Consider the following 18,273-nt stretch of genomic DNA (forward strand, 5'->3'; position numbering starts at 1 on the left):
TTTAAATTTACATTCAGTGAGTGTTGATTTTTTTTTTTTGCATTAAGCTTTAATGAGACCAAGGGAAATCATTATCATTTCACATTAAGACAATTAGAAATGAAACAAATGACAAATAAAGGCAACAGTAGCATACCGCTGTTCGAAAGACAAGAAACCTTTATTATTTGTATTTGTACTTTAAGATTTTGTCAATTAAGAAGTATAAATAAAATATAACTTCATTGCAAGATTAGACGTTATTTTACGAGAAGCATCCTGAAATAAGTTAATCTCAACATGCATATGTACCAGTATATTGAAACGTCTAGAACGTATTGTTTATTGCCCTCTAAAACTTCTGAAATCTCAGTATTGACAATTCCATATTAAGTTCCAATTATAAGCGTAAGTCGTTAAAATTTACCAGTGAAAGATACACGGGCGTATGAAATTTGCGCAGATTTAAAAAAAACCCGATCATTAATTTTCGCCGATATAATTCTTTCATTAGCGCTTTTTTTGTATGACTAGCACCGATACCAATTTGCTATACAAGTATATACATGAACATAAAGTAAACCTATTATGTATCAGATGTATAGGCTACAAAACTCGGCAAGAACAGATAGTTCATTGTATATACGTTTTTATGTATTGTATTGGGGTACTTAAAAATGCTGTAAATGGAATTTTACTCTGCGATTTTGGTGGATGTTAACAGACTGCACAGATATCTTTTAAATTGATTTATTCTGCTCTAAATCCTACTCCCACCTCCCTGTTATGATCAGGGGAGAATAGTTATATCTATGATAATAAAATAACGAGGTCCAATTTGTTAGCCATCATGTGGTAAAAACGACAAATCAATATATAGCTAATGGTTTTGATTAAAAAATACACCATGCCAGACCGTTTTGTTTTCCATATAATTAATATTGTCAATAATTAACAATTTCCGGGTCGAATCCGATATACCGATACTAATAGTTACTTCACCTGTTTCATATCACCGTACCTGTACTTTCCGCATCTGACAGGCTCACTACCAAATGGTTTATTTAGAATTTTCTATATACACGGGGCATAATCACAGTCACAGTATCGACACTACTAAATTCAATCATTGTCACATTGTTTCCTATTGTAGTATTTTAATCAGCATGACGTTATAAGATGACACTACGAATACTAAAAATCTAGACTAAGAATAAGGCGTATAGGTATAGTTCCTATTTTAAAACGGCGAATCAAATAATTTAACTTTATTCATAATTAATATAGGACAATACCGTTGATGAAAAATTACTCCATTCCAAGCTTTTTTGTTTTCCAAGTAATTGATATTACCAATATTTGATAAGTTCCAGGTCGATGGATGAAAACTGAAAGATTTTGAAAGCAGAGAAAACTGTGCATCTTATAACCAGTATAACTTCATCAGATGAAAATACCAATACTAAAAATCCAGACTAAAATAAGGCATACAAATATTTATATACTTTAATTTAGTCACGGATCCGCGATATCGCATAGTACATATCATAATTAACAATTCACGGCATATATAGAACTGGCTAACGAAGATGTTTATATGATAACAAAAACATTCACCTGTATTTTACCTGTACAAAATCAGCGCAAATGAGAGACGAAATCAGAGCAAGTGAGGAAAAAAATGAAATGCAGATCGGCGCAAATTCAAAATGCAGAGTTCAAAATTTCTCTTTGAACGGAGGGTACAAATAGAGTAGGATCTTTTGTGTATTATTTCGACTAGATACCAGCGCAAAACATAATTCCGCTTTTTTCGGACGAATTCTTTTTTAAGCGTACACCATAATGGAATCCGTGAAAAACACGAAACAGGACGTTATGATTTGACGTTTTTTCATGGCTAGGAACAACGTTATAGAGCTCTTATGTCACATCCTAGTTGGGTAGTTGATGCGCATTACAAATAATTTATTTTTTAACAATAGACACTTATTCCTAATGTAAGACATATTCTTTAAGTTGAGTAGTATATCAATGTAATGCCATTCATTTCCCATAAATATTATAATTAATACGTTTAACTGTTTCATAGATAATTTAAAGATATATGTCTACTTTATAATAACACAAAAGGACAAAATCATTAATATGTTTCTGTTTTGTTGATTTGTGTTTAAAAATCTATTTTATAATTAGTATGCTGTTACTTTATAATCTGCCGTTAATGTTTAATCATATCATGGATTTGTTTTGTCTTGTAGAGGACAAATCTGACTACGAATCCGAATATTCTGTTGAAAGGAATACACTAAGCAAAGGTATGTACAAATATCACATAACAAATATGTTCTAAATATTATTAGGGGAGGGGGAGGGGGTGGCAGTCTGTAATAACCACTTACACAAGTCTAATAAGTTTTTGCTAGTGCTGCATATTTACCTGTAGGAAAAAAGACAACACAATGGATAATCATAATCCCAGAAACTGAATATAAATAATTAAAACGTTACAGGTTTTACAACAAATGTCATCTGTGAAGCCATGCAATTGAAAAAAACACGCTACAAAATATGATAACGAAGTGGTTACAACAACATGAAAAACAATTAAAAGAAATAAATGCATAAAAATATGAGGCTCTTATAAAAATACATATAGGGGTTAAAATGACGTAAAACAAAGGTAATCGGTCATCTTCTCTCGAAGGACAATTCATGGTTCAAGTAAGTTTAAATAGACTGTAAAATTTTAGCTTTGCTTTAACCAGTTTTTGAATATAATTTTTTTCACATTAGAACCAGAGGAGGACAAACGAAATACATCAAAAACAACGGAAATAGAAACTTTAGAAGGTGAGAAACTATTGTGCAACATATTCTGTAAAAAAAAAATGAAATGAAACTGGACAAAATAAGAAAACATTTCGATATTTTAGTAAAAAGTGTGTTCGGGAGAATACATTTTATATACCACCATGAAAAATATTTGCTTGCAGAACAAAATGTTGTTCGTTAGACGAATCGACCAAGAATATACCAAATTTCAAATGAAATGTGCGTCAAAGCATCACAAAACATTACTCTTCCTGTTATTTGAACGAATACAATTACTTAATATTTGTATATTGGATTTTTTTTTAAACTATTTCTAATTATTCAGATGATAATCGATTTTTTTTTAAATATATGCACATTAGTAGGTCGGCTGTTTAGTTTACAAAATTTCTTGTTGAAATATTCTCACAAATTAAGTACACGATATTAAAATGTAGAAATAACATGGTTTAAAATTAAAAGTTTGAGTTGCTACATTAATAGCATGAACGTCACCAGATGCGAATTTCGACAATACGTGTCTCTTCGGTGATGACTGAAGCCAAACTATCTAGTAACATGTTCAATTTCGACCATCTTTGCTACAATTTGAGATATACATTTTCTCTTGGTATGTGTTTTTTGTTTTTTTTGTTACTTATGAAGCATAAATATATAGAGATTAAATCTCCAAGTTAGTACGATTTGCAAGGCTTTTCATTTCTACCATGATTTCTATCCTTGATAGAGGAGGATTTGCTCACACTGAAGCTACTATACAAAGAGTTCAAAGTGGTAAAGCTGAAATCATCCTTTTTTTTAATTTTACAGACGTCATTACGAGTTGGTTGCCCGTTAAACAATATATTTTTCATAGACTGCGACGAATATGTACCCATTGCCGTAACCACAAGCTCATTTCCCTGTTTCCGTAATGTGATCTACCGAATGATACTTATTACCGGGTTTTTACTAACATGAGCAACACAACCGGTGCCACATGTGGAGCATGATCTGATTACTAGTACCCTTCTCGATCAATTGAGATCACCCCTATATTTTGTACGTTTTGTTTTGCTCAGTTTTTAGTTTTTAATGTAGTTATATGTGTACTGTCTTCCTTTGGTTGCCCCGCCGTAGACGACTGGGGTATTAAGTGTTACACTCGACCATTAGTCTTTGTTGTCACGGTGATTTGAGTTTATTATTTTTATGTTCATTTGGTATCTTAGTCGCAACTCGAGAGCCTCACATGACGGCATTTCGTACATAGCCATCAACGATAATACATTTTAAAGATCATAGTCTTGCATTAGCATTTGTTTTTATATGTTTGTATATTTTTTTAAAGATTTTCATTAGCTCCTTAGATTTACGATTTATGTATTTTGTATTTTGTTTTGTCTTACTCATTCATTGTGACATCTTCTGTATTAGAACCAGAACAAAAGAAAAGAAAAATAGAAATTCCTTCAGATAATCCAAAGTTAAAGGGTAATGTATAAATGAAATAAGGTTGTTGTTCCATGTACAAAAACAATGTATTCTGAGTATCATAAATCTATGAACGAAACATACTACTGATCTCCACATTACGTCAATCGATCATATATCAGCGATTCTAATTGTGACTTGTTAATCACATATTTTCGCTATTGCTGACGACTCGCGTTGTATTTCGCAATTTTACTTTAAGCAAGTGTCAATTAATTAACCAATTCCTTTTTTTTTCAAATGTCAATGATCACAAAAAACTTCTTATCATACCTCATAAAGAGACACCGTCGTATTAAAGTGTCAATATTTTCAAAATACCGACATTGTTTGCAACTGTACAAAATAAGACAAAGAAAATGACAAAAATGAAAGTTCTGAAATGTATGGACTACATGAACTAGATGAGTAATCAAAAAATATAAAAGTAACAGTTCAAATCAGATAAAAATATAACACATTTTTACAATCTAGCATTTTAGAATTATTGATGTCAGAATTTATAAGTAGATATCAAACATGCATAGATTTAACATAGAAAATATTGTTTTGCAAGAAATTAAAACTATAGGTTGCATTTCTGTAAATATTGACAATGCAATTTCACATAGGAACTCCTTTTACGGCTAAAACTGTACCACTTTTACTATGAAGTTTTGAAAAAAATATTATCCTAGAATTGAAAGTTCATATGCACTACAAGTTTTTTCAAAGGTCAAAATATAGGGCTGTGCGGCATATTTTCAACGTTTATATGCCCTGAAATTTTCAGAGTTTAAACTAACACTAATTTTCTTAACTATCCCTACCTCGAATGAAGGGTTACCACAGATTTCAATGTAAACAATACGCAAATGTATATTTATTGGTAACATTCCCAAGTTATGTCTATGAGATGGAACAGAGAGAGCATAACTGGGAACTAGTATGTAAACAAAATTAATTTTCTATGAATATTCACAAGATCTCCCCAAAAGAGGCGTGGTTTGAGAAACAGCTGTATTTACAAAGTGCAACCTATAGATAGATGTTTTAATTTTAAAGTACAACTTGGTACATATACATGAAATACAATATATTACAATTTTAAACAAAAGCAGTCATTTAAAATGTATATTTATACCAACCAGCCTATAAGAGGCTTATGATGCACTGTCATTTATGCACGAAAAATTAAATGAATAAAATTTCAAATCTATTAATCCTTATTATATCAGAGGCCTAATTCTTATAAGTTACAATGTAGCTTCCATATATCAGTTGTGTTTAATAATTAAATGAGAAAATAAGGATGAAAGTAATTTAATAATTTTTGCTTGATAATGTAAGGGTTGTACATGGAAAATTTGTAAGATAAGAGTTGCCTCTCTTTGTACATATCCACATTATATTAAGGAAAAAAATAGAAATTGATATGAAAGATAAAAAAGAATTCATCACATAGAATTCACTAAATTCTGACAGTTGATCTATATAATAGTCATTTATCCCATTTGCTGATAAAGCAAAATAGTATGTAAACACTACGGCTAATAATTGAAAATGTAAACAGGTACATTTAAATGCATACAATTAAAAAAAAAAATATGACACTATTTATCACAATAAGTACATAACAAGCATGTGTAACAATGAACTCACCAGACCCTACTTAGTACAATGCAGCTCTTATAAAAATATATATTTAATGACTAGAGTTTGTATAAATGTGTAGTTTGCCTTTTCATCTTGGTGGTACTTTGGGTTGTCTCCCTTTATCAAAATTGAAGATTTGACATTTGCTTCTTATTTTGATGTATTTTGTTTGCTTTTTCTTTTTTTGAAGGTAGCTTTGTTAGCGTATAAAGTGGTTCTATTGTGTTAAAGTGAATTTGTATTATTGTGTATATTATCGAATCATGTGTGCCTGTTCCAGTGATCACATAATTATGAATATTCCACAAAGTGTTTTGTCTTGAGTTAGTTTGAGGCATACATTTTAGTTATAATTCAAGCTTTTGTCAACAGTAAAATGATTCACATTACATATATCATATACGAATGGTATGCACTGTTAATTTTGATATGTAACATCTCTTACTTTTACATTTATATTAAAATTTTACATTGCATTCACATTACCACATAAAAATAAAGCGTTCATGTACACTTGTCTCAACATTTCTTAGGGAGTTTAAGCATAGATTGTCAAACTCAAAAGTGTGAATAGAATTGAGCAGTAACATGTAAGAAAATTTATGTAACTGACTGATGAAAAAATTGGACTAATAAATTAGCAGACTTTGAACATAAATATTTATATATTGATCAGCTTCAAACGTTTCGATAAAATTATTATGATCGTGTAGAAAAATTATCTTAGGTAGAAGTAGCAAAATTTGTGACTTTGGTGTAAATAAAATAAATTTCAAATTGCTTTAAACTTTCTGCAGTTAAAAATGCATTGGAACTAATATAATATAGCAAACGGCCAGAGTTACATAAAAATCTAATATATTTATATTAAATCTGAATTTCACAAAATGCTTTTGTAAGTGTTAATTTTGCAGCAGTGATTGTTAGCGTGACACTTCACAGTTCTGTTCTGATTATGTTAAGCTGAATATATAAGTTTGTCAGTTTTTATTCCTATATTTTTGTAATTCATATTATGCTATCTTGATTTATTATATAATAGATGCAAGTAAATCATTAGACAAAAATGGTAGTAATATACTGGTTGATGTGAAGCAAGCATTACAGAAACTTGCTGAAATTTCATTGGTTGACTATTACATACAGATGTATAGAAAATATTTCAAGGATCTTAAGAAAAAGGTATTATCTTTGAATTGTCTTTTAAAAGTAAACTAATCTCCACTCTTTTAAGGTAAAAAATCAAAACAAAAGTAAAAAAGAATCAGGAATAGTCATGTTCAATTCGTTATCATATTATAAAAATGAATTTTATAATTCTGTTGTTAAATTTCATTTCTCCTTAAAATTTCTCTTTTTTTCACATTTAGATATTCTAATAATACTATCACACGTAGACAAATGATGAAAGGATTCAGAAACAAGCAGTGTGTTTAAGTGATCAATTTAAAAAAAAGTAAAATCATAGAATGACTGAACTGCGAGGAAAATTCAAAACGGAAAGTCCCTAATCAAATGGCAAAATCACGACTGTCATATTCCTAACTTGGTACAGACATTTTCTTATATATGAAAATGGTTGATTTAACCTTGTTTTATAGCTAATTTTGCGTGCACGTGGAAACCCTCCAGAAAACTTTCTTTATATAAAAAAAAAACATTTTACAAGTGTATTCGAACGCCTAACAAGTGTTTCTGAGAACAAAAACCTGTGTGCAATACGCTAGTGACTACAATCCTGAAAGTTATAATACAAATCACTGTTGTAGGTAAAAATTCCGAACGGTCTTATATAGGATATCCAAAAAAACGTGGGTCAATTAAAGCATTAGAAATTATGTTAATTATGGCAACAGTAGTTTGATCATGTTCAAATTTCGTAAAGCAATTAACAAAAACTATGGAAATCGACTGAACTCGAAAAGGAACGAGATTTGGGTGTCGCCAGGGAATTCATCTCCTGCTATTTATGCATCACAAGCAATGTATTATTCATATTAAGTCAAAATATCACTATCAGGAAAATGACATAACTTATTGAATAATAGATAAGAATATACACGTATCGGAAGATGTAAAACCGTGAACATATCGTATCGGTCAACAAGTTTTTGATTGTGACTGTAAACTTATTGTGTCGATTTCCATAGTTGTTTCACATATATCTGTTGGAGCAATTAAGTATTAGGAGCCCACGCCTGTAAACGAAAAACATGAACGACGGGCGTTATGTATCGATTGATATATTTAATTGTCAATCGGTTTCGATACGAGTGTAAAAAACATCATCAATTTATCGGAAAGTTAAATTGGAAACTAGTATAATACAGGACGACCAAATGATGATTTCATTTTACTAAATGAACGCAAGCTTGCATGTCCTTTTTGATTTTGTGTGATTAATTGAATTCAACGTATTCACATAACCAAAAATAGTCATAACAGATGAAATAATTCAACTGTGAGTAATTCCCCACTGAAGAGAAGAAGATATGGAGCTCAAATCTTAGAAGTTTTTGTTTCATTTCATGGATTCGTATCAAGGATGAATATGTCATGGTACTTCTTCAATTAGAAGAAAATAAGTGTGTCATTAGACCGTTGGTTTTCCCGTTTGAATGGTTTTACACTAGTAATGTTGGGGCCCTTTATAGGTTGTTGTTCGGTGTGAACCAAGGCTCTGTGTTGAAGGCCGTACATTGACCTATAATGGTTTACTTTTTAAAATTGTTATTTGGATGGAGAGTTGTTTCATTGGCACTCACACCACATCTTCCTATATCTCTTTAATAATGACATCTGTTGATTATTGGATTAATTTTCGTTTTTATATCTAAAAAGTGATATTGTATTGACCTAACCCACCACAACGATCAGTAAAATGTTTCGAGACAAAATGACCACCATGAAGAATGCCAAAGCTGAAGTATGAGTGTGAGAATTTCCAGGAAGATTTAGTTTTGACAGTTCACAATGAAATTTTTCGATAAAAATTGTCCGTTGGTATGGTTTTGCGTTTTCTGAAAACGTTTTACAGAATAAAATGTATATATTTACGAAAAATTTATATATAAAGAACGTCGCTTGCAGTTTTTATATACAATTTATATATAATTTTGATTTAGTGGGATCCTAGAATAGTTCGGGCTCAAATTAGACCGAAAAGTGAAGATGCAATACTTGACAACCTTTTAAAGGAGAAAAAGAAGAGAACGAATTTAATTGAGAAGTTGAAAGACGTTATTCATAATCAGGTAAATTTACCAAATTGATAGATGATATTACACGTTATGTAGTTTATTTCTCAAACTCTAATTTTCTGAGGCAAACATTCGTTTATATTTTAAATCTCCAGACACAAATTTCTTATGGTGATGAATAAACTAGTTTCCATTTTAAGTGTAAGTGATTACAATAATACACGAGATGAAAAACTGAGAAAGTAATAATCGGTTGTTCTTTTTTCTATAAATCAATATGTTAATAGTATTTTTATACGACTGTAAATTTCGCCAGTCGTATAATCATTCGGAAATGTCGGCGTCATTTGATGTACCGATAATTACTCAAGTATTAGTGAAAGGATCTCTATAAAATTATGCAAGATCTTTTTATCAAAAAGAAGGTTGGAATTCTTTTTTGGAGTTATTGACTCGACTGTTTCGGAATAAAGAGCCAAAAGGGGAAAACATATTCCTGTTTCTTGTTTCATGGCAATAATGTTTTTATAAGTGTATAGATCTCAAAGAAATGTTCCATACAAACCTGTATTTGTTCTTGGGATTATGGATCAAAACGTTTAAATACAATAACACAATTTTATATGCAGGAGGAGTTTACAACCACAAAGAAGGCTTTTTGTACTGACTTACGTGAGTATAAATAAATCAATTAGGTTTTTTGATGAAAAGTTATATTTGCGTTTAGTTATCATATTGAATGTGTTTTTAAATATTTCTTAGATACCTATGCTAACGTCATTTTTGTTATTGAAAAATAAGTGCATGTCAGACCGTGTGAATCATGTTTCAGATTTTCAGAAAAAATCAGATTTTTTTGGACTTTTGTAATACATGTATTCTTTTGCTTCTGTATGTCACATTACTCATGACTTTTATTAAATAGAATCTTTCCTTAGTATTTGGCTCATAATTCTCATAATTATTTGATAATGTAAAATAACAAGCCATTTAATCTGAACTAGTTAATATTATTTCCATTTAAAATGAGAAATGAAAGAAACAAACGTAGCATGTTCTGTCTTTGTATTGTATCTTAAACAATTGAAGGAAAATTCTCTGTCGGTGCTTATGCAAAACTATACGTATCGGCATGGCATGATACTGGGATTGCAGTTGATGTTCAGTTAAATACAAAACATTAAAATATGTGCGTATTAAGTTATAATCCTGGTACCTTTGAAAATTGATAGTACCAATGAAGACTATATTAACAGATATTCCAACCATGAACAAAGAGGCGAAAGATGTAAAAGGGATAGTCAAACTTATATAGTCAAAATCATAAAAGACAACTGACATTTTAACAAAAGACGTTTTCATTACCAATCCAATCAAATTTCAGGTGCTGGAAACTTATAATTTTGTGTAAGCGAATGTAATTTATGAAGGAGGAGTGTTTTTTATTAGAATGTTCTAATGGCACTACCAAAAAAAAATTTATTGTGTTAAAAAATGATTAAACCTTGTGTTAAAGCCAGCTAAATCTCCCACCCGCATTACAGTTTCACACCATTCCATAAAGTAGTGGACTCCATAACACATTTATTGTTTTTGTTTTTAATTTTGTTTATGATGTTTTTACTTTGAGGCATTACTAATGCACAAAATACATAAGACATCTCCATTTAGTTTGCTCATTGCTCAAATTTGTACAATTTATTTAACATCCTTGAATTTTGTTGTAGAGTTTCTGAATGTCGAAAATCCCACTATAAAGTAAGTGTTCCTGCATCAGTCAAGGCAATTTTGCTACTTCAATTTATTAGATCATAGTAATAGATTTTGTTTTAACGAAGTTTATCTTTAATATAAATGAAACCAGCTAATGTCAGCATTGAAAACTAACTGCCTGTATTTAGGTAATATAGTTATGGTGTTCTGACATAAGATGTCTCTACACACATAAGCTCAAATGGAGCTTTCGTTAGTAGAAGCCAAAGTAATAACGTTTATCAGCGGGGGTAAGTGTGAAACTTTGATCCTCCGGTTACAATGGTATCTTTATTAATAGAGTACAAACACTAATCCATCATTCTGTCTCAAATAAAGGTCCCTTATAAACCGAAACCGGTCAGGCTATGAAACCAGGCGCTGTTACTTATGTGTTTTGACATATTATGTATGTTTTGACTGTCTGTTTTTGCCATTTTTCAGTACTATGGTACCCTGCTTATTTTTAATTGATGATAAATAGTAATTGGAAAATGTATTGTAACGTATTCAAACCAAACACTTGTGGACAATTGAAAAAAATATATGATATCACAGCACACCAGAAAGAGAGTACATTGGATTGTTTCATCCATTTAATTATTACTTGTTATTCTGATGTACTAATATTTTGCTAGTCTACGTTTTGTATTATTTAGGTGTCTCCTTTGCCGGGTTGTCTTTGTAATTGAACATCAGTGGTCACTAGGCTATTAACTTTTGATGTTGCGAGTTCGAATTTGACACGCAGTGAGATGGTCGACTTTAATCTTAAGTATCAAGTATTGACGGTTTTGTTGCAAAAGAATGGTTGAACTCGCCTGATACGCATCAAAACTGGGATGAATCAGATGTCAACTTTTAATAAGACGAATTTATTAATACTTTTAGCGCACCGGCCCCAAGGGCAAAGTGAGCTGTTCTCATCATATGGCGTCCGTCGTCCATCGCCCGGTAACTTTTACAAATATCTTCTCTTCTAAAACTGCTAGGCCAAATTCAACCAAACTAAGCCAAAATTATCATTAGGGTATATAATTTAATATTTGTCCGATTCCCCTGCCTCTAAACCAAGATGGTCGACATGGCTATAAAATAGACCATATGGATAAAATGCAGTTTTTTGGCTTATATATTTGAAACTATGGCATTTAGAGCAAATCTCATCTGGGTACAAATGTTTATCAGGTTTAGATTTATATGCCCTGAAATATACAGACGGACCAGACAAACTGTTGTTGGGTTGCCGCCCCTATGTTGTCAATTTTGATAAAATTTTGCAGTTTTTGGTTATTATCTTGAATATTTTTATAGATAGAGATAAACTTTCAACAGCAATAATGTTCAGCAAATTAAGATCTACAAACATGTCAACGTGAACGAAATAGTTAATTGACCAGTTACGGGGTTTTTGCCCTTTGTACATTAATTTCAACAATTTTTCGTAAAGTTTTGTAATTTAACAAAAATCTTCCCCTCTGAAACTGAAGAGACAAATTTAACCAAACTTAGCTACAAGCATCATTTGGGTATCCAGTAAAAAAACGTGTCCGATAACCCCACCTGCCAATCAACATGGCTTACATGGCTTATAGAACATAGGGTGTAAAATGCAAGCTTTGTCTATTATTTTGAAAACCATTATATCATGTATATATAGAGAAAATCTGACCAAAACAAAAACGTTCAGATTGCTGAGGTTTACCAATTGTCCATATATGTCAAAACAACTTTATATAGGAGTTATTGCCCTTGAATGACAAATCTCACCATTGTTTTCTAATTTTTCCGTACTAAATGGAAAACTATAATAGATATGATAGATATAGAGAAACTTTAAAATGATCAGCAAGTTCTACAAATAGGTAAACATATTCTAAATCCTCAATCGACACTTATTAGAGTGATGATTTTGACATTTTTTGGCGTTTTTGCCTGCTGTCTTGAAATAATTATAGACAGATAGAACTAAGCTAGGCAATGTTCACGAAAATAAACTTATGAAAAGGGGTTGATATTATAAAACTATAATCAATAATCGAGAGTTATTATTAATAGCAAGCTTGTACCATGGACACGTTAGTCTTATATTCAAAATCCCTGTAGATTTTTTTTTTAAATAGCTAATTAATGTAATTGTTCCATAATTCTTTGATTTATTTGTGTACCATTTGAAAAAAGGGATTATAATACCGACATAAATTCGTTTACAGTTGTTTTGTTATTTGATTTTATTCATATAAAGGGGAAGTCTTATTCATATTGTCTTGATTATCACACGTTAGCAGATAATAAATCTTCCCAAAAATACACTACAGCACAATGGTCCCAAGAAACCATTTACAACAGACTCCTCGAAATAATCAGACAACGATTGTCGTTGGTTCAATGAGGCTGTAATCTTTCTTGTTTAAATTGTTTCACATTTTTCATATTGAGGCCTTTCATAACTGGCCATACTATATTATGTATTTTTATGTATGAAGGCCATACGGTGACATATAATTGCTTTCAGTTTAGTCATGTAAATTTTGTTTATAAATGTCTCATTTGGCAATCATACCCCACCTTCATAAAACTGAAAATAGGACTGGTTACTTACTATAGAATACACGGCAAAGCTTTTTTCGTACCGTTTGTTTCGCCCGGTCGTAAAAAGATGTACAGTGTTTCGTAATATTTATTATCAAAATCAAAGCTCAGAAGCTCAGGAATTACCAAATTCAAATCTCGCAATAATTAAACAAATCACTTTAATCTTGTTCTAGAATATATTTACAATTGCAAAATATAGCTAGAAAGTAACAATTTATTAAAAAAACCATCATGGGGATCAATACTTTCATAGTTATTCAAACGAAAATCTTCGTTTTTATTTCATTAAGTATGATTTGAAGATCAAACTTTTTGAAGACTGAGCGCCTTCAATTATAATCGTTATTAGATAGAACCGTATGGTGTAGTTTGTAGTGGACTCTTTTCGTTTGTTTGCCTGTTTTGTATTTTCATGGGGTTACTTATGACTTCTTTTTGCGTATAATTTACGATTGTCCTCTTTGTTTTTTCGTCTTTTTTTTCGACGAAGAAGAATATACTGAGAATGTTTCAATGATCGAATGAAACAACAAGGATACTGTAAATTCAGAAATTATTGTGATGTTTTTAATATTGTGAAAATTGCGACAGGGTTAAAATCGCAATAATTTAAACTACCTAAATAGGATTTTTCTTAATATCGCAAGAAATAAAATCGCAAATTAGTCTATAATGACAAAATCGCAATAATCTCTGAATTTACAAAGTCTCTTTATCCGTTTCATAATAGTACTTCAACATTTATATACAATCATCTGTCAAATAAATGTATGTATAATATGCAAGACTCCGTCTCACAACTGACATTTCAGTATAGAAAACATAATTTAGGTGATAGTAAACAGATAACAGTATTTTAAGCAACTTTGTGATTGAAATAATATGATGATGTGCAATACCCTTAGCACTAGGTTAAATTCGATTATTTCGTGTTTCTTTATAAATAGCTGATTTACAAACAATATTTTTTCAGTCAATTTAACTTGATTAAAAACATATCTGATAAACAAAGATAAGTTATTGATATTTCAATGATCGTTTGATAATTGATTGTCTTAACGTAGACATAAATTCTTATTATTAAGACATAAATGCAATTGCTCTGACATATTTATGAAATAGTAACTGTTCTCCCGTGACTTAATATCTTGATTCAACTTGAGTTGAACCGTTCAATAATTTATAACCCGGGAGAAAGATTGTGCAACTAATCTGCCTTCTTATTATACATGATTTCGCTGTGTGTCAGGTTTGTGCATTATAAAACTTTTGTTTTCATTAACATCACTTAACCAAATTGAGTTCAGTAATTTCAAATGATTTGACAATACTTTTATTTCAAAATCAAATCTGTAGTTCTTTTACAAAGATTTACGTGGAGGAGATCCGAGATCTGTTAAAGATAGTTTTTCAATATGTTAATATTGCTGCCAATAGTAAAATGTCTCGTAAAAATACACATTGTAGGTATGATATTACGGTAAACAAATCGTTTTAACACAAACGTATATGATACTTAAAAAGTAAAATTATTCGCATATTCCTATAAATGCTAAATTTTTTGTCCAGGGATGTTTTTTCTTTTTGGTGAATTTGCGTATTTATGTCTTTCATTTTTTCTATAATTGTACATGCGCGCCTTTCTTTGTTACCTATTTCTCTGTTTTAAAGTGTTTCGGTTGTAACCCAATGTTGACTGCTTTACCCCTATTTTTTGTTTACATTATTACCTATTATGTCTGTTTGTTTTCTTTACACGTCAATATAATTGAATTGTATTTGACTGTCATACAAGTAAGAGGGTTACCTAGCTATGAAACCAGGACTGTTTAATTCACCATTTTCTACATAAAAATATAAAATCCTGTACATTTGTTATCCATTAGATGTGTTTGTGGCTTCTAGAAAATGCACGCTGTAATGGTAGAACAAATGATGTTTCAACATCGATACATGAATATTACAAAGACAGTGTTAACGTCATAAATATATGTATACATCTCGAAAATGTTGGAAATCTCTTTATGTTAAACACCAGCGTACAATAACCAAAATTAGATAGGATTCCAGTCGACGGTTTTTACTAATTCTGAATTTAACATTTCGTTTGGAAAACAGAATCATGAATTCATTGCTTTTGCATGCATCGATGTATTGAAACTAGAGTTTCTGCTGGTAGAAAAATAAGTCATTTATTTGCCATTGTGATTTTGTTTAATGATTGGAATGTAAAAAAAAAAATTGTTCACTTTAAATATCGGAATATGTTTCACATGTACACACATTATTTTGTATTATTTCAATCCGGTCCTTCTTATGTTAAGTATGTCATCATCAAACTTGAAAACATACATTACAATTTTTGTCAACTCTATTTGTTCCAATAGTGACTCAAAAAGTTTCATTTCAGAGCACGTAAATGCATCAACGCTTTTAATGATGTCACGTGACTCCATTTTCAGTTATCTATGTAGTGTTTTGTACAATGTTTGTATGCGTCTATTTATCGATTATCTGTTTACCATGATGTTGGTTATTGATTTCCGATGTTCTGATTTTGGCTGTCTATGATATCTATAAACTGTATGTGCAATATGATCTAAACCTTACACGCGTTATTTTATTCTGAACCCTTGGAAGACAATAAATGCGTGATTGCATTCACAGTTTTTCTTCTTCAAATAATAGGTGATCTGTTGTAAAATATGAATTTATATTCCAAAGGGAAAATCTTTATTGTTTAACGGATAGAGATATCGCCATAATTATTTTGTTACCTTTATGCAGTTACGCATTTGTCTCTTGTGACTGCAGAGAATCAATTATATTAACTCTTGAATTGAGACAATATAATTTTTGTTTTATTTTTTAGGTGCTATAACTGTCAAACTAAGGAGGATAGTCATATTTCTTGCTACTGCAAGGACTGTCAGATACTCATCTGCGATACTTGTGTGATAGAACATCGAATGAAAAACAAAAATCATAAATATATCTATCATCACGATATTTTACGCGGATATAAACTAGCAAATTCATGGGTACTACCTATTTATTCCAGGATATTTGATTTGAAATATATGGCGGCTGACATTGTAGCAGTATTGCTAGGTGAAAAATTGTGTACTTATAACTTGACAGGAGGATTGATTAGTTCTTTCTCCATAACAATAGATGAAGAAAAGAGTCGGATAGCTTGTATAAATGATTGCAAGATAGCAGTTACAGTACCTAGTAATAACCTGATACAAATTTTCACTATCCTAGCTTCCACCACATTAACGGATTTAAGAACTCCCGAAGGAACAAATATGACTGGGGGAATAACATGTAGAATGGATATGTTATACGTGGCCTTCTCTGATGCAATACGATTAATGGATTTATCAGGACAAATACAGAGAGTGGTGAACATACCAAATGTTAATATACTTCATTCTGTGAACAACGACAAGATGTTATGTGTATACTCCAAAAAAGACTCAGAAAAATCTATGTCATGCCTTGACTTTAATAATGACAGTTTTAATGACTTTGAACGTTTCCCGTTCCATCCTGATGATGTTGCTACTGATGACGTCGGTAATATAATTTTTATTGACAATGGTATCATTTGGCAGGCTGATAGTGACGGAAAGAACTGTAAAATCATAATAACAGCAAAAGGTAGCAACTCGTATGACTCGTATGAACACTTAGCTTACCATAAAGATTCAAAAATATTGTTAAGCAATGGTAATTACTGGGATCATGAGGTTAAAATGTACATTAAACTAGAATAGATGATACTGATACATTGTACACAGTGTGTTTATAGTATTACGTGTTAACTAAATATACCAAATCATCTTGCTCATAAAAGTGAAAATGATGATAAAAACAGATAAAGTCGTTTTGTTTTAATTCAAATATCAGAAACATCAAAACATCTTAAACATTGTTTTCTTTCTTTTTACAATGGGGAACTATTTGAAATCATTTATACTTAATAACACACTTTAAGATCAACAATGGTTATCATTAACGCACAGAAATGTAAATATGAAAACTTTATGAATTCAAATGTCTAATGTACTATACTATTATTCTAACGATTATTTATGAAGTGTTATCTGTCAAGCTATGATGGTAGTATCAGATTAGTACTTTATGCTTTAGTATGGACATGATTAATAACAAGCATGTTTTAAATTCTCTGTTGATAAATAAACAAAATATTTAGAAATTTATTGTTCAATCTTCCTTATGCAAATGACATGACTTTTTTAAAAGTACCAAGGTTATCGCGATACTGGTAAAGGGAAATCTAGAAAAGCACGACGGATACCTGCAAATTATAATGTAATATTTATTATCATGCATATACTAACAAAAAGTATGAAAAACTTACATGTGTACAACTCGTAACAAATTCAGTACCCTTCAGACATATCATATTCGTTTAAGTACATGTTTTATTCTTTTTTTTGTGTCGTTATTCCCTTGTATTACAATCAAGTTTTTTTTGCAACAGTATAGACACCCATTCATGTTGTATCCTTTACACAAATATATTTATAACTAACAGACTAATTGGAAATAGGTTGGTTGAACTTCGTTTTGGAGTAAAGAATGTATAAATGAAACAAAGGGAATATTGATTGAAACAAACTAAAAAATCTTCACACCATATTTGTTTTGAGTGCGTGTTTTACTATGCTAACAACTGTGATTCTCCTCCTTCAAACCTGATACCATATTCATAGCATGGCAACCGTTAAATGTTGAACTGTTACACCACTGTCCATGATAAAGAAAAGGGTTG

At 30.7% G+C, this 18,273-nt stretch overlaps 1 protein-coding gene across 1 annotated transcript in view; it reads left to right on the forward strand.

Moving 5' to 3' along the window:
- LOC134684885 (uncharacterized) overlaps positions 1-17,679 on the forward strand; it is a 47,112-nt gene extending 29,433 nt beyond the window's left edge. The window contains exons 13-20 of the mRNA XM_063544196.1: positions 2,241-2,297; positions 2,776-2,832; positions 4,231-4,287; positions 6,965-7,104; positions 9,048-9,176; positions 9,752-9,794; positions 10,850-10,880; positions 16,342-17,679. Coding sequence (XP_063400266.1) covers positions 2,241-2,297; positions 2,776-2,832; positions 4,231-4,287; positions 6,965-7,104; positions 9,048-9,176; positions 9,752-9,794; positions 10,850-10,880; positions 16,342-17,251 — 1,424 coding nt within the window. The 3' untranslated portion in view covers positions 17,252-17,679. The remainder of the gene's footprint in view (positions 1-2,240; positions 2,298-2,775; positions 2,833-4,230; positions 4,288-6,964; positions 7,105-9,047; positions 9,177-9,751; positions 9,795-10,849; positions 10,881-16,341) is intronic.
- The last annotated feature ends 594 nt before the right edge of the window (positions 17,680-18,273 follow it).

This window comes from Mytilus trossulus, chromosome 9, assembly GCF_036588685.1.
Source record: "Mytilus trossulus isolate FHL-02 chromosome 9, PNRI_Mtr1.1.1.hap1, whole genome shotgun sequence".
In the NCBI taxonomy this organism is placed as follows: domain Eukaryota; kingdom Metazoa; phylum Mollusca; class Bivalvia; order Mytilida; family Mytilidae; genus Mytilus; species Mytilus trossulus.